The 17206-nt window shown below is 42.9% G+C and overlaps 1 protein-coding gene across 1 annotated transcript in view; it reads left to right on the top strand.

Moving 5' to 3' along the window:
* The first annotated feature begins 753 nt into the window (after nucleotides 1-753).
* znhit6 (zinc finger HIT-type containing 6) overlaps nucleotides 754-17206 on the top strand; it is a 50660-nt gene continuing 34207 nt past the window's right edge. The window contains exons 1-5 of the mRNA XM_046301592.1: nucleotides 754-981; nucleotides 1259-1324; nucleotides 6209-6315; nucleotides 6488-6573; nucleotides 9905-10008. Of these exons, the coding sequence (XP_046157548.1) occupies nucleotides 866-981; nucleotides 1259-1324; nucleotides 6209-6315; nucleotides 6488-6573; nucleotides 9905-10008 (479 nt within the window). The 5' untranslated portion in view covers nucleotides 754-865. The remainder of the gene's footprint in view (nucleotides 982-1258; nucleotides 1325-6208; nucleotides 6316-6487; nucleotides 6574-9904; nucleotides 10009-17206) is intronic.

The following is a 17206-nucleotide window of genomic DNA, read 5'->3' on the forward strand; positions in this document are numbered from 1 at the left end:
TATTTTTCCAAATTTTGAGAAGTCCAAGTCCAACACGCTCCCCTCTGGCATCAAACTCGAAAATCTGTTTTTCATTGAAATGGTTTGAATTCTTGACACCCACTCTCACAGTTCCAGCAACATTTAAACTTCGCTGGAAGCTGTATAGATACTGGTAACATGGAGAGTTACTGGTAATAAGGAGGGTAATTTTTACGATTAAAAACAATGCATGCAATGTAGGCTACATATAAACATCACTTGGGCTTTTCCTTCTTAACACAATACTAGCATGGACCTTTAAACTTGACAAAGATCCTATGGAATGACAAGCACTGTGTTACCATGGATAAGGACAAAGCAAATAAACTATGAGAAACAAAATGGCTGACTTCCCTTGAGATAGATACTACTAAGAACAGTTTGGATTCAGATGTTTGCTCTTGTTTGACCCGACTTTGATACTGTTGCTTTTGTCTCCTCCAAACAAAGATACAAGAAAAACAATGCATATTTTGTTAATTTCTTTTCATTAGACATCAGCTCATCTCTCCTGGTCAGTCTGGGTTAGAAAGGCTTTAGTTTTATAATGGTCAGCTTCAGTCCTCAGAACAACACAGCTCCTATTGAGGTACATGGGCCTACACACAGAGTAAGAGAGAGGCTGGCTGACAGACTGACATGCAGCACATGATAGAGAGAGGGGGGGATCTTCCACGCATCAAATGTCCTATATTACACGAATACCAACACCAGGGGGCGCTTTTTGTATTGTCAAGACAAACCGGAATACATCCGTCACATAATTTTCTCCACGTATAGCGGAAGACGGTAAACTTCAGACTGCTTTGATTGAAACAGAGCTTCGAGAGAGTAATTTCTAGAAATGCTTACAAGTATGCTGTCTTCGGTGGATACAGTCGCAGCTGCTGAAAGCCACGTCGAGAATGACCGTCTGGGAGACGAACTCAAAGGAAACAAAATAAAACTGTCCCTGGCAAAGTAAGAAGGCAGCTAGCTAAGCTAACGCTTGGTGGGCTAGATGGTGTCTAGCTCAATAACACAGCAAGCTAGCTTACCTAGCCATAGTGATTACTACTATCTTACCTTGCTATGTCTCTGAATGTATGTAAGATAATTGTGGCAGGTTATATTTGTAGCTAAAATAACAAGCTATCAGGGAAGCACATGGGTTACCACGTGCTGTGATGTCCACGCCCCTTTGAGTCTGGCGATGTCGAGTGTTTGTTGAACATGATTTATCATTTATTTCCTACAGTTGTGGTGTGTGTGGCTCTGAAGTGGCGAATTATAGATGTCCCGGCTGCCTCAAACACTCGTGCAGGTAAGAGGAGAGACATCTTGTGCATCTCAATAGTATAAAGTGACTTGCTCTCCCTTTTAATTCATGTGCACTGGTAGGAAAGACAACGGGAAGCTGTGAGGTTCTGTGTTATACACTATAGCCCTTACCATATCATATGTGATGGAATATTATTTCCTGTTTTCGAATTGAAGCAACCCTAACAAAGCTCTCAATTCTATATTCCTTGTGTCCTTTCTTCTCGTCTCCTTAAAACTCAAGCTGTTTATAAGACTATGGCTGTGTGTTCCCCAATTGGCACATTTCCCCCTATAGGTCTATTGCACTACTCAGCCTCTGGTCAAAAGTACTGCCAATCAGCCCTGTTCAAAGGTAGTCTACTATATAGGGGAAATGGTGCCATTTGGGGCTCAACCCATCTCCCCAGGTGTTTAAGAACCTCTACTTATTTTAATATCAAGATGGAAGCTATTTATCTTCAGGTTTTTATAACAAGGTCAGTGTTTAAAAAAAACAGGTTTTAAGATTAGGTGGTGGGCTAGACTGCACCTCCTCCAAGGTCAGAAATTGATTGGGTAAACCTTCTACAGCCAAGATGACAGTAAAGCCTAGGCCTAATCAAAGGATTTTCAGCTATGTAACAAAAATGTGAAGGTAGGCTATTCTTGAGTGCTGTCTGTGTAGGTATGTGCAAGTAAGACAACTGTATCAGTGTTTTTGAAAGATGGACATGTCCAGGTGATTCATCTCAGCTGTGGTATGAAGCTATAAAATCCAAGTCCCAGAAAGCAAGTGAAGCCTACTTAGAAATACCTTTCAGCTTTCAATCTCAGCCTGAATGGCACTATCAAAATTGCTCCTTCTCACATCTCAATAAGATTGAGGTAATTTGCACATTTCTCAAATGGCTCCCCATTGTTGTGGGCAGCCATTTACATTCCTCAAATAGTTTATGGAGATGGTCAGAAAGACCCCTGCCAAGTACCTCTCTGTCGGCAAGTGTCTGAAATGGATTGTGATTTATGAATGTCTGTGTTTGGATCACATCCCAACTGTTCATTAAACTGTTTTCGACTGTTTTCATTTAGAGTCTGCAGTCCTACCACGGATGAAAATGTGACTACAGATTCAAATTAGCTACACTATATATGTGGACACCAACTCGTTGAACATCTCATTCCAAGATCATGGGCACTAATATGGAGTTGGTCCCCCAATATGCTGCTTATAACAGCCTCCACTCTTCTGGGAAGGCTTTCCACTAGATTTCTGTATGGACATTGCTTTGTGCAAAGGGGCATTATCCCGCTGAAACAGGGAAGGGCCTTCCTCAATCTTTTGGCACAACGTTGGAAGCGCAGAATCGTCTAGAATGTCATTGTATGCTATAGCATTAAGATTTCCCCTCAGTGGAACTAAGGGGCCTAGCCCGAACCATGGAAAAACAGCCCCAGAACATTATTCCTCCTCCACCAAACTTTAGTGAGCACTATACATTCGGGCAGGTAGCATTCTCCTGGCATCTGCCAAACCATGTTTGAATCTGTTGTCCAACACAGCTGGATGTTTACACCTTGGATAAGTCCAAGGTGTGTGTATGCCTTCTATAGGTGCTAGTGTCAAGTAATTCTTTGTCCTTATGTACCGGTTACATCAAGATCTGTTGTAAGTACTTATTTGAAATTTATATGAAACATTTGTTGATGAATTACATATTTTTTAGCTTTTACTCTTACATTTTACATTTAACTCTTCATTTTATTTGGTAGGTGGTAACGTAACCTATCATTGGTGCTGCAACAGACACAAGAGCGTGACACATCAGTAAGTTGTGAGACATTGCACATGGTGATCTTAGGCTTGTGTGCGGCTGCTCGGCCATGGAAACCAATTTCATGAAGCTCCTGACAAATAGTTATTGTGCTGACATTGCTTCCAGAGGCAGTTTGGAACTTAGTAGTGAGTGTTTCAAACGAGGATAGGCAATTTTTAAGCGCTTCAGCACTCGGCCGGCCCATTCTGTGAGCATGCGTGTCATTCCACTTTGCGGCTGAGCCGTTGTTGCTCCGAGACGTTTCCACTTCATAATAAACTCATCAAAAAAAAAGAAACATCCTCTCACTGTCAACTGTGTTTATTTTCAGCAAACGTAACGTGTAAATATTTGTATGGCCTTAAGATTCAACAACTGAGACATAAACTGAACAAGTTCCACAGAAATGTCATAATGTGTCCCTGAACAAAGGGGGGTCGCAATCAAAAATTAACAGTCAGTATCTGGTGTGGCAAGCAGCTGCATTAAGTACTGCAGTGCATCTCCATATGGACTGCACCAGATTTGCCAGTACTTGCTGTGAGATGTTACCCCACTCTTCCACCAAGGCACCTGCAAGTTCCTGGACTTTTCTGGGGTGGAATGGCCCTAGCCCTCACCCTCCGATCCAACAGGTCCCATATGTGCTCAATGGGATTGAGATCCGGAAATTTTCGCTGGCCATGGCAGAACACCAACATTCCTGTCTTGCAGGAAATCAAGCACAGAACGAGCAGTATGGCTGGTAGCATTGTCATGCTAGAGGTTCATGTCAGAATGAGCCTGCAAGAAGGGTACCACATGAGGGAGGAGGATGTCTTCCCTGTAACGCACAGCGTTGAGATTACCTGCAATGACAAGCGCAGTCTGATGATGCTGTGACACACTGCCCCAGACCATGACGGACCCTCCACCTCCAAATCAATCCCACTCCAGAGTACATGCCTCGGTGTAACGCTCATTCCTTTGACGATAAATGTGAATCTGACCATAACCCCTGGTGAGACAAAACGGTGACTTGTTAGTGAAGAGCACTTTTTGCCAGTCCTGTCTGGTCCAGCGGCGGTGGGTTTGTGCCCATAGGCGACGTTGTTCCCGGTGATGTCTAGTGAGGACCTGCCTTACAACAGGCCTACAAGCCAAGCCTCTCTCAGCCTATTGCGGGCAGTCTGATTACTGATGGAGTGATTGCTCTTTCCTGTAACTCGGGCAGTTGTTTCCATCCTGTACCTGTCCCGTAGGTGAGATATTTGGATGTACCGATCCTGTGCATGTGTTACACGTGGTCTGCCACTGCGAGGACAATCAGCTGTCCTCTCTGTAGCGCTGTCTTAAAGCATGTTCGTTCAATATGGTTATTACTCTGTTACACATCCTTATCAAAAATAGTATGTGGGAATTGCAATTTATTGCCCTGGCCACATCTGCAGTACTCATGCTTCCTTGCAGCATGCCTAAGGCACGTTCACGCAGATGAGCAGGGACCCTGGGCATCTTTCTTTTGGTGTTTTTCAGAGACTGTAGAAAGGCCTCTTTAGTGTCTTAAGTTTTCATAACTGTGACCGTAATTGCCTACCGTCTGTAACCTGTTAGTGTCTTAACGTCTGTTCCACATGTGCATGTTCATTGTTTATGGTTCATTGAACAAGCATGGGAAACTGTGTTAAACCCTTTACAATGAATATCTGTGACGTTTTTTTGAATTTTTACGACTTATCTTTGAAAGACCGGGCCCCGAAAAAGGGACGTTTTTGTTTTTTGTTGCTGAGTTTAGTAGGACTTACAGTTGACCGGGACAGCTCTAGCAGGGCAGAAATTTGACAAACTGACTTGTTGGGAAGGTGGCATCCTATTACGGTGCAACGTTGAAAGTCACTGAGCTCTTAAGTAAGGCCAGTCTACTGCCAGTGTTTGTCTATAGAGATTGCATGGCTGGGTGCTCGATTTTATACACCTCTCAGCAATGTATGTGGCTGAAATAGCCAAACCCACTAATTTGAACGGATATCCACATAGTTGTGTGTTTGTTGTATGTGGTCCCTAACAAATAAATACTGTGGATGGGATTGATGAAAGGGCACATTTGGGCTGGTTGAAATTAAGAGTGTTTTAAGCCTTGAAGAATGTGACTGACTGCAAAACACATTTCACACGTGTTGGTTAGTATCTATTCTATGTAGGGAATGAAAGTCATCAATCCAGAAGAGGGTTTTCAAAACATTACTGCACTGGTGTGTATACTGCCCTGATCACCAGAGGTATATCTTGGCTTAGCTTAGGTCAAATAATACCTTGGACCTTGGAGTTAGTAATAATATAAACTAGCTGGTGTCAACCAGTTATAGGCCTTGGGGTTAGTAATAATATAAACTAGTTGGTGTCAACCAGTTATAGGCCTTGGGGTTAGTAATAATATAAACTAGTTGGTGTCAACCAGTTATAGGCCTTGGGGTTAGTAATAATATAAACTAGTTGGTGTCAACCAGTTATAGGCCTTGGGGTTAGTAATAATATAAACTAGTTGGTGTCAACCAGTTATAGGCCTTACTCGTTTATAGTTCCCTTACCAAATCACTCACACAGTGAGTCTCTCAGGTGAAACCGACGTAGAGGATTTCAATCTGTCAGAGGAGAGGAAGAGAAGGGTCTTCCTTCAGTGGCACACAGACATTTCCCAGCATGCAGTGAGACATCTCCAGTCTGATTTACGCCTCTACATCATTCTGCCTTCTATCCCCAGTCTTCTGTTCTCCATCCTTCCATCCCCAGTCTTCTGCTACCATGATGCAACTCTACCCATAGTGAAAGACTGGGTTCTGCTCTGCATTTTTCCAGACCTGCTGTTAGTTCTAAGTAGCCACTTTATTAAGAAAATTGCAGAGTTTGTATTCTACAATGTGCCTAAATGGATGCTTTGTCCTTGGACATACAGCTGATACTGTGTCAGTATGTTGTGTTCATGGATGAACCAAAACCTATACACAGCTTCTTTTCTCGCTATAGTTCTAGTGCTGACTGTACCAGAAGAGCAAACTTTGATAAAATGTTATTTAAAAATGTCCTCTATTTTTTAAATATTTTTTTTAACCTAGCTTGCCCTGTGTGAAGAAGCACAAAGAGGAGTCCGGATGCAGTGGAGTTCGAGATAAGACTGCCTTTGTGGCCCTGTCCAAGATGGATGAGATGAACCTACTCAGCGGTGAGACACTCCCTCTGCTGTGTGTGTGCGCATGCATGCGTGTGTAATGGGCAGGTTTGGATGGCAGGACTCCCTGGAAAGCAATGACTGTTGCTGAGTGAATGGACTATCCTGGCTAACACACAATTCAATGAATCTTTGTTAACTGGGGTCTCCTTTGTGGCCCTGCTAGACTACAGGTTCCTTGAGGACACGGGGAGGCTGGCAGACAGCGCCAACAGAGATTCCCTGGTCCGCGGCCCTCCTGTTAACTTTAGAGTAAGTCATTCATCCACCATCTCTCATTTAATGTATTGAATTTGTGATATATTTTTATCAGACAACTCTACATGGTGAGGGAGAAACTCACATCAACCACAAGTTTGACAGTGGGACAGGCGGGGTGACAGACAGGTGGGGTGACGGAGTAGGATGATGATTCCTTCTATCGGGCTCACACCAGAAAGACTTGGAGAGTGTTATGCTTGTCTAAACCGCAATATTGATTTCTATTTTCAGAATATCTTTGTGTTTCTTGGAGCACACTAGAGCATTTCTAACTTGCCTCACAAAATCTTTTTTGGAAATGAATTCTTTATATGATTTAAATTGTGTGGTTTTGGGTTTTCTCTCTGTGCCTCCATGGCTCTTCAGGTAACTGTGGTTTGAGCAGAGCTGGAACCCATAACCACAGACATTCATTGAAAATGGCACTTTCAGGGACCGACTCAGTCTGCCAGCCCAGTCCTTACCTGGATTCATTTAAGACTATTACATGCAGCATTTTATAATGGCTTGAGGTAATGTGTTTTTGCTTCGGTCTGGTTCAGTGGTCACAAATCTATCAATAAAATAAGAATGATACTTCTTAGCGAAATAAGGGGGGAAAGTCTGTCTGGCAAGTAATGTGAATGTCTGGCAAGGAATGTGAATGTCTATCTGGGCTGTGGCCTTCCAGAACCTTCTACGTGTTATGATCTAATATCATACAAAGAGACGCTAGCGTCCCACCTTGTTCGATAAAGGCTCTTTATGTCCAAAAACCTCAGTTTTGTTCTCATTTTCTTCAGTAATCCACAGGCTCAAACACAGTCACAACAGGCAGACAAAAAAATCCAAATTGTATCCGTAAAGTTCATAGAAACATGTCAAACGATGTTTATATTTCATCCTCAGGTTGTTTTTAGCCTAAATAATCAATAATATTTCAACAGGACAATAACGTTGTAAATATAAAAGGTAAACAAGAAGGGCACTCTCTCGGTCGCGCACATGAAAAAGCTCTGACACTGCAGGGTCCACTCATTCAGACTGCTCTTACTCCCTAATTTTTCAGAATACAAGCCTGAAACTATTTCTAAAGACTGTTGACATCTAGTGGAAGGCATAGGAACTGCAATTTCAGTCATAAGTCAATGGATACTGTAATGGCATTGAATAGAAAATGACAACAAAACAAAATCTACTACTTCCTGAATGGATTTTTCTTAGGTTTTCACCTGCCAAATCAGTTCTGTTATACTCAGACAATATTTTAACACTTTTGGAAACTTTAAATTGTTTTCTATCCAAATCGACCAATTATATGCATATCCTATCTCCTGGGCCTGAGTAGACGGCAGTTTAATTTGGGCATTCATTTCATCCAAAATTCCAAATGCTGCCCCCTACCCTAGAGAAGTTAACTACACATGGTTGATGATATTACTAGTTTATCTAGCTTGTCCTGCGTTGAGTATAATCGATGCAGTGCCTGTTAATTTATCATTGAATCATGGCATACTTCGCCAAACGGGTGATATAACGAGCGCATTCGTGAAAAAGCACTGTCGTTGCACCAATGTGTACCTAACCATAAACATCAACGCCTTTCTTAAAATCAATACACAAGTATATATTTTTAAACCTGCATATTTAATATTGCCTGCTAACATGAATTTCTTTTAACACGGGAAATTGTGTCACTTTTCTTGCGTTCTGTGCAACAGAGTCAGGGTATATGCAGCAGTTTAGGCCGCCTGGCTCGTTGTGAACTGTGTGAAGACTATTTCTTCCTAACAAAGACAGCCAACTTCGCCAAACGGGGGATGATTTAACAAAAGCGCATTTGCGAAAGAAGCACAATCGTTGCATGAATGTACCTAACCGTAAACATCAATGCCTTTCTTAAAATCAATACACAGAAGTATATATTTTATATATATATTTTAAAGTATATACCTGCATATTTCGTTAAAAGAAATCCAGGTTAGCAGGCAATATTAAACTAGGGAAATTGTGTCACTTCTCTTGCGTTCATTGCACGCAGAGTACATGGGTATATGCAACAGTTTGGGCCACCTGGCTCGTTGCGAACTAATTTGCCAGAATTTTACGTAATTATGACATACATTGAAGGTTGTGCAATGTAACAGGAATATTTAGACTTATGGATGCCACCAATTAGGTAAAATACGGAAACGGTTCCGTATTTCACTGAAAGAATAAGCGTTTTGTTTTCGAAATGATAGTTTCTGGATTTGACCATATTAATGACCTAAGGCTCGTATTTCTGTGTGTTATAATTAAGTCTATGATTTGATAGAGCACTCTGAGCGGTGGTAGGCAGCAGCAGGCTCGTAAGCATTCATTCAAACAGCACTTTCGTGCATTTGCCAGCAGCTCTTCGCTGTGCTGTTTATGACTTCAAGCCTATCAACTCCCGAGATTTGGCTAGTGTAACCGATGTGAAATGTCTAGCTAGTTAGCGGGGTGCGCGCTAATAGCGTTTCAACCGATGATGTCACTCGCTCTGAGACCTTAAAGTAGGTGTTCGCCTTGCTCTGCAAGGGCCGCGGCTTTTGTGGAGCAATGGGCAACGATGCTTCGAGGGTGGCTGTCGATGTTCCTGGAGCGAGGAGATGGACGGAAGCTATACTGGCAATACTAAAGTGCCTATAAGAACATCCAATAGTCAAAGGTATATGAAGTACAAATGATATAGAGAGAAATAGTCCTATAAGTCCTATAATAACTACAACCTAAAACTTCTTACCTGGGAATATTGAAGACTAGTGTTAAAAGGAACCACCAGCTATCATATGTTCTGAGCAAGGAACTTTAAACGTTAGCTTTTTTACCTGGCACATATTGCACTTTTGCTTTCTTCTCCAACACTTTGTTTTTACATTATTTAAACCAAATTGAACATGTTCAATTTATTTATTTGAAGCTAAATTGATTTTATTGATGTATTATATTAAGTTAAAATAAGTGTTCATTCAGTATTGTTGTAATTGTCATTATTATAAATAAAATTGGCCGATTAATCAATATCAGCATTTTTTTGGTCCTCCAATAATCGGTATTGGTGTTGAAAAATCATAATCAGTCGACCTCTAGTCATTATGGTGCTATCCAAGTATTAATAAGTAAAGGGGTATCCTTTAAAATCAAGGTGAGGAGAATGAGTTCTTGGGTGATTAGGTTCTGAGCCAAGAACAGCCAGTTCTTGGTATCCTTCCTATTTTTGTAGATTTCTTTGTCAATTAACCAGTTGCTTAACCATGTAGTTAACAGCAGAAGTTTATGTAATGTCCTTGCTCGCTCTCCCCTCTCGCTCGCTCTCCAGGCTAAGAGACTGACAGCCCAGGCGAGGAGGCTGAACATCACGTTGAGGTTCCTTCCCAACACATTCACCAAGAGCAGAGAGAACTCCACCATCTGTCTCAAGAAGTAGGTTCCTCTTAGACATCAGGGCCATGTTCTGTAGGATACTACATACTAAAGTGTTTTATAACAGTTGTTTTTGGCTCAGCGAAGAAAGGCAATGTTTGCGTCCCCTCTTCATGAGGACCTCTAAACGTTCAGGTGGCTCTTTGACTTAAATCCAAAACCCATACTAGCACTCGACTCTATTTATAGCAAAGTTTAAAAACAACTTCTATGTTCAGTAAGGTGGTTGAGGATCCTCGTGTTGAGATCAGAAGTGTTTCTCTGCCACAGGATGGCGCTCTTAAGTTTTCACAATTCCTCACATACGTTAAAAACAACTGTTATTGTATCTGTGGGGCATCAGTCCTCTGCATGTTTATGAAGGCACTACTCAACTCTGTATACCTGGCATGTGCTGTTTAGTCTTGAGAAGGCCTTACGGCTCAATTGTGTTTGTCAGCTCAGGCAAATTTTGGACATGTTGGATAAAGACTTGAAGCAACATTTGATTAGTCACTGGTGTGGAGTAATGTATTGCTGCCTGTGGCCTTCTGACCGGCTATGTAGGCTAAACCAACCCTGTCCATATGTCCTGGCCTCTCTGGGGGCATCATCATTTCCAAATTGTGATGTTTCACGGACTTGGTGTGTTTCTATAGCAACCTGCTACCCCACCATTCATGAGTGTGAGACCTGCCATAGCCCTAATCCCAGACATGTTTTCCTTTGTTCCCCATTCCCTCCATTTCTCCTTCCTTTTCCATTTTCCTGGATTTCCTGCTGTGCTGCAGGTGGTCCCGTCTTTCCATATTTGACAACTTTTCCTGAAGGGATATCGTTCTGCTATTTCCTCTCTCTCTCTCGCTCCACCCCACATGGAAGAAACAAACATTTAACCCACAAGTTAACTAAAAAAAACAGAACCTCTGTAATGTCAATCAAAGCTGTCGCTGAACGAAGTTAATGTTACCCAGTCCGCTCTTTTCCATTCTGAATATAATTCCCCTCGGGCCAGTCTGTCTCTCTGGTGTTTTGTAGTTCTAATTTGTGCATTATTGCCAGAAGGTAAGACCGCAATATGTAAGGGGAGCAGAGTAGCTAGGCTCCTTTCTCTTCCAGGAAGACATAGCCTAGTATCTGGTTTTACATTTGGATGGAACACTGGGGGGGGGGTAATTTATAATTTAGGGTTAAATACATAGAAATTAAATTACTGATAAATAAATGGTTATGGTTAGTGGTTACATCCTAAATATCATGCAGTCAGTGTGCATAAAGTTTGATCTTGGGAGTTTTCAAGGAAGAGACAGATGATGATTCCCTAGGGATAGGAAATAAACTAAGGGTATCGACTAAACAGAGACTGGGACTACGGGTATCGACTAGACTGGGACTACGGGTATCGACTAGACTGGGACTACGGGTATCGACTAGACTGGGACTACGGGTGTCGACTGAACTGGGACTACGGGTGTCGACTGAACTGGGACTACGGGTGTCGACTGAACTGGGACTACGGGTGTCGACTGAACTGGGACTACGGGTGTCGACTGAACTGGGACTACGGGTGTCGACTGAACTGGGACCAGGGGTGTCGACTGAACTGGGACCAGGGGTGTCGACTAGACGGGGGGGACCAGGGGTGTCGACTAGACGGGGGGGACCAGGGGTGTCGACTAGACTACAGCAGCAGGAGAAAATGAATTTACTTGGTGCATTATATAATAAGCAGATGTTGGAGCAGTGTGACTGCAGATGTTTAGCGACATATTCATGCTACACACACATCCTGCCAGAGAGAGGCCATCATTACACACACAGCCAGAGAGAGGCAGTCCTTACACACACACACACACACACACACACACACACACACACACACACACACACACACACACACACACACACACACACAGCCAGAGGGAGGGAATCATAATTAGCGGCCAGCTATAGAGGCTTTTATCCTGGGCTAAGGTGTGTGCACAGCCACATGCACTGGCGTGCGTGCACCTGCCTGCCTCTCCCTGGTGACTGATGTCAAAGCAGGTTAAGGGTACACTAAAAGTGTGGAACGAGAAATGACAGGCCTGCAATACTTTTTAAACCAAATCAACCAGTGGTACACATATGTAATAGTTGGGGAATAGTGCCATTTGGAACTCACACTATACTCTTGTTCAAAAGTAAGCTGATTTATTGGTGGCTTCACTGGCTTGCTTACAGATCAGTTCATTTTTTAATGTAATAATTTGAATTGAAGTGTGGTTTGGAAATGTTTGGTGGCCTCCTGTTAGCAATGTTTTGTTCTCTTCTCTCAAGAAGAAGCTTGTTAAAGTTTTGTTCTCTTATCTTCTGAAGTCATGTTTTCTTTTCTCTGCTCAAGAGTCAGCTTGAATACTAGTGTTTATTGTCTTTCTTCCCCTTTGTTTTACTTTTCTGGATGGAAGACAACTGTTACTTACTATCAATTCACACACACACACACACACACACACACACACACACACACACACAACCGTTCAAAAGTTTGGGGTCCCTTAGACATTTCCTTGTTTTTGAAAGAAAAGCAAAAAAAAATGTGTTCATTAAAGTAACATCAAATAGATCAGAAATAGTGTAGATGTTGTTAATGACTATTGTAGCTAGATCCAAGTTAATAATTTTAAAAGGCTAATTGATCATTAGAAAACCCTTTTGCAATTGTTAGCACAGCTGAAAACTTGTGCTGATTTAAAGAAGCAATAAAACTCTCCGCCTTTAGACTAGTTGAGTATCTGGAGCATCAGCACTTGTGGGTTCGATTACAGGATCAAAATGGCTAGAAACAAAGACCTTTCTCCTGAAACTCGTCAATCTATTCTTCTTCTGAGAAATGAAGGCCATTCCATGCGAGAAATTGCCAAGAAATTGAAGACCTCACACAAAGCTGTGTACTACTCCCTTCACAGAACAGCGCAAACTGTCTCTAACCAGAATAGAACGGAGTTGGGAGGACACGGTGCACAACTGAGCAAGAGGACAAGCACATTAGTGTCTAGTTTGAGAAACGGATGCCTCACAAGTCCACAACTGGCAGCTTCATTAAATTGTACCTGCAAAACACCAGTCTCAACGCCAACGTTGAAGAGACGACTCCGGGATGCTGGCCTTCTAGGCAGAGCACGAGTTCTGGTTGGGGACTCCGTGTGTGTGTGTTACATACATACATTCAAAAGTTTGGGGTCACTTCGAAACGTTCTTGTTTTTTTTAAATGGCGCATTTTTTGTCGTCCATTAAAATAAACATCAAATTGATCAGAATTAGTTTCCCTTTTATTTGTGGGAGCTGAAGTCACCTTCTGAAATGGCAATGCAATGATATTCTGTCCGCGATGGCTTTGTTTCTGCATTTTGAACCGCATAATTCCATTGCTACCCCATTCCCCCAGAGTCTTGAAAACAATTTCATGCAAGGGGGTATAGCAGTCATACACATCATGTGTAGCAGCTCACAGATGCCTGATAACCAGCTATCGAGCCAGCCATTAGGTAATTCGTTTAACTGCAACCCACGTGTTTGATCAACGTACTGTGTTTGTGGAATCCTTGTTGGCAGTTTGTTTGGGCACACACTGATGCGGACTTCTATCAGTTGAATAATATTCTTCTATCTGCATTTACCCTCCATCTCAGTGCTTTATTTGAGAAATGATTACAGTGTGTGAGGTCACTGCGTTGGTAGATATGGTATTTGTTATGCGTCAGCGCCTCAAGGCTTCCATATGTTTTCATATTATGGAAGCCAGTTGTTAGGCTCTTGTTTGTTATACAGTACTAAATATAGAACCTTTTTAATAATAAAGTTTGTCATGGCAACATAACTTAGACATTGAGACCTTGGAACTGTGGTTGCCATAAGTTTGTGCTTGATAAGTGTTGTCGTAGTGCTGCCCAGTGATATGACTGGAGAGGATAAGACTGGCCACTTGAGATTGATGAGAGAGGACCTGCTTACGAATGATAGGAGCCCACTCCTGCACTAGGCTCTGCGTGCGTTCGCTCACACACCATTTTAGTAATTTACACACACACAATTTGAAACACCATGTTATTTCCAGGGCTCTGAGGTTTTTAGGTTGTTCGAGTTCAACATTTTGTCCTCCAGACAAGCAAAAAAAATATATAATGAATGTAGAGCACACAATATTACTTCCAGAGGCTTCAAAACCACATTGATCACAAGCTGTTCTGCTGCAGAATTCAGAAATCTGCTGTTTGATTCCCCTTCTTCCAAGCCATTCCCCACTGGGTTGTTGAAAGCAACGAGAGATTTGTAGGAACCCGGATTTGGCCTTAGCAACAACGAGTCCAACTAGAAGTTATCGGTCTGTTTTTTTTTGTGTGTTAAGTGTTGGGCAGGTGGATTGTATTGGTCACATACACATGTTTAGCAGATGTTAATGCGAGTGTAGTGAAATGCTTGTGCTTCTAGTTCCCGACAGTGCAGTAATATCTAACAATTCCACATCTACCTAATACACGCATCTAAAGGGATGGAATAAGAATATGTACATATAAATATATATAAACATTATTAAAGTGACTAGTGATCAATTTATTAAAGTGGTCAATGACGTTATGTATGCAGCAGTCTCTGTGTTAGTGGTGGCTGTTTAACAGTCTGATGGCCTTGAGATAGAAGCTGTTTTTCAGTCTCTCAGTCCCAGCTTTGATGCACCTGTACTGACCCCGCCTTCTGGATGGTAGCAGGGTGAACAGGCAATTGCTCAGTTGGTTGTTGTCCTTGATCTTTTTGGCCTTCCTGTGACATCGGGTGCTGTAGGTGTCCTGGAGGGTAGGTAGTTTGCCCTCTGTGATGCGTTGTGCAGACTGCACCACCCTCTGTAGAGTCTTGTGGTTTTGGGTGGTGCAGTTGCTGTACCAGGCAGTGATACAGCCCAACAGGATGCTATCAGTTGTGTATCTGTAAAAGTTTGTCCGGGTTTTAGGTGACAAGCCAAGTTGAAGAGGCGCTGTTGTGCCGCCTTCACATTTTTTTATTTTTTATTTAACCAGGTAGGCTAGTTGAGAACAAATTCTCATTTGCAACTGCGACCTGGCCAAGATAAAGCATAGCAATTCGACACATATAACAACACAGTCACATATGGAATAAACAAAACATAGTCAATAATACAGTAGAACAAAAGAAAACCATCTATATACAGTGAGTGCAAATGAGGTAAGATAAGGGAGTTAAAGCAATAAATAGGCCATGGTTGCGAAGTAATTATAATATAGCAATTAAAACACTGGAATGGTAGATGTGCAGTAGATGAATGTAGTAGAGTAGTAGAGATACTGGGGTGCGAAGGAGCATAAAAAAATATTGTATGGGGATGAGGTAGGTAGATAAATGGGCTATGTACAGGTGCAGTGATCTGTGAGCTGCTCTGACAGCTGGTGCTTAAAGCTACTGAGGGAGTTATGAGTCTCCAGCTTCAGAGATTGTTGCAGTTCGTTCCAGTCATTGGCAGCAGAGAACTGGAAGGAAAGACGCCCAAAGGAGGAATTGGCTTTGGGGGTGACCAGTGAGATAGATATACCTGCTGGAGCGTGTGCTACGAGTGGGTGCTGCTATGGTGACCAGTGAGCTGAGATAAGGTGGGGCTTTACCGAGCAGGGACTTGTAGATAACCTGGAGCCAGTGGGTTTGGCGACGAGTATGAAGCGAGGGCCAACCAACGAGTGTACAGGTCGCAATGGTGGGTAGTGTATGGAGCTTTGGTGACAAAACGGATGGCACTGTGATAGACTGCATCCAGTTTGTTGAGTAGAGTGTTGGTGGCTATGTTATAGATGATATCACCGAAGTCGAGGATCGGTATTGGGTCAGTTTTACAAGGGAATGTTTGGCGGTGTGAGTGAAGGATGCTTTGTTGCGATATAGGAAGCCAATTCTAGATTTGGATTGGAGATGCTTAATGTGAGTCTGGAAGGAGAGTTTAGTCTAACCACATCGACATTGTCTGTGTGGGTGGACCATTTCAGTTTGTCCGTGATGTGTATGCTGAGGAACTTAACTTTCCACCTTCTCCGCCACTGTCCCATCGATGTGGATAGGGGGTGCTCCCTTTGCTGTTTCCTGAAGTCCACGATCATCTCCTTTTTTGTTTTGTAGACGTTGAGCGAGAGGTTGTTTTCCTGACACCACACTCCGAGGGCCCTCACCACCTCCCTGTAGGCTGTCTCGTTGTTGATTGTAATCAAGCCCACTACTGTTGTGTTGTCTGCAAACTTGATGATTGTGTTGGTGTGCATGGCCATGCAGTTATGGGGGAACAGGGAGTACAGGAGAGGGCTGAGAACACACCCTTGTGTGGCCCCAGTGTTGAGGATCAGCAAAGTGGAGATGTTGTTTTCTACCTTCTAACTTCACCACCTGGGGGCGGCCCGTCAAGAAGTCCAGGACCCAATTGCACCGGGCGGGGTTGAGACCCAGGGCCTCAACCTTAATGATGAGATTGGAGGGTACTATGGTGTTGAATGCTGAGTTGTAGTCAATGAACAGCATTCTTACATAGGTATTCATCTTGCATAGACACCATGGCTGGAAGGTAAGCAGGAATGCAAGTTGAATGGGGTTTCAATTGGATATCTCTTGATGTCAGGCAGGGAGACCAGACCTATGCCGTGCTCTCACTGGGCGGTCAGGCAATATGTAAACACAAGCTCGTCTTACTCAACTTGACATGTCATCATTCTACCATCTGCCCATTTTTGTCTGAATGGAAAATGCTTGTTGAGTTTCTCTGTGTCACCTTCACTTTTATGACTGACCGTGAGTGAATGATACCACATATTCCTGTATGCAATCCTGACACAGCCTGAGGTGCATGCTCGCATTGCCCGGCCCATCCCTTTTTCCATCAGATAAAAGTTTCCTTTCACCATCAATGCAGAACAATGCCCAAACACCTGGTGTTCCTCCTCTGACTTACCACCCCCCCCCTTCCACCAAGCCCAGTCTCTGCCAAGCCCAAGCAAACACTCATAAATTCCTCAGCAGCCTAGTGGGGGCTGAAATAGCTCTGCACCTGCATAGGGAATCCCCTAAACTCTCCCCAACCAATACCCACTGCTGCCTGCTTTCCCCCCCAACTTCCCCCTCTGCCCACATCAAGTGGAAACTCATAAGCACATTTTCATTGGATGTTCTGCCAGTTCTGCACACTTCTCA

Source organism: Oncorhynchus gorbuscha, linkage group LG15 (assembly GCF_021184085.1).
Source record: "Oncorhynchus gorbuscha isolate QuinsamMale2020 ecotype Even-year linkage group LG15, OgorEven_v1.0, whole genome shotgun sequence".
Lineage (NCBI taxonomy): Eukaryota > Metazoa > Chordata > Actinopteri > Salmoniformes > Salmonidae > Oncorhynchus > Oncorhynchus gorbuscha.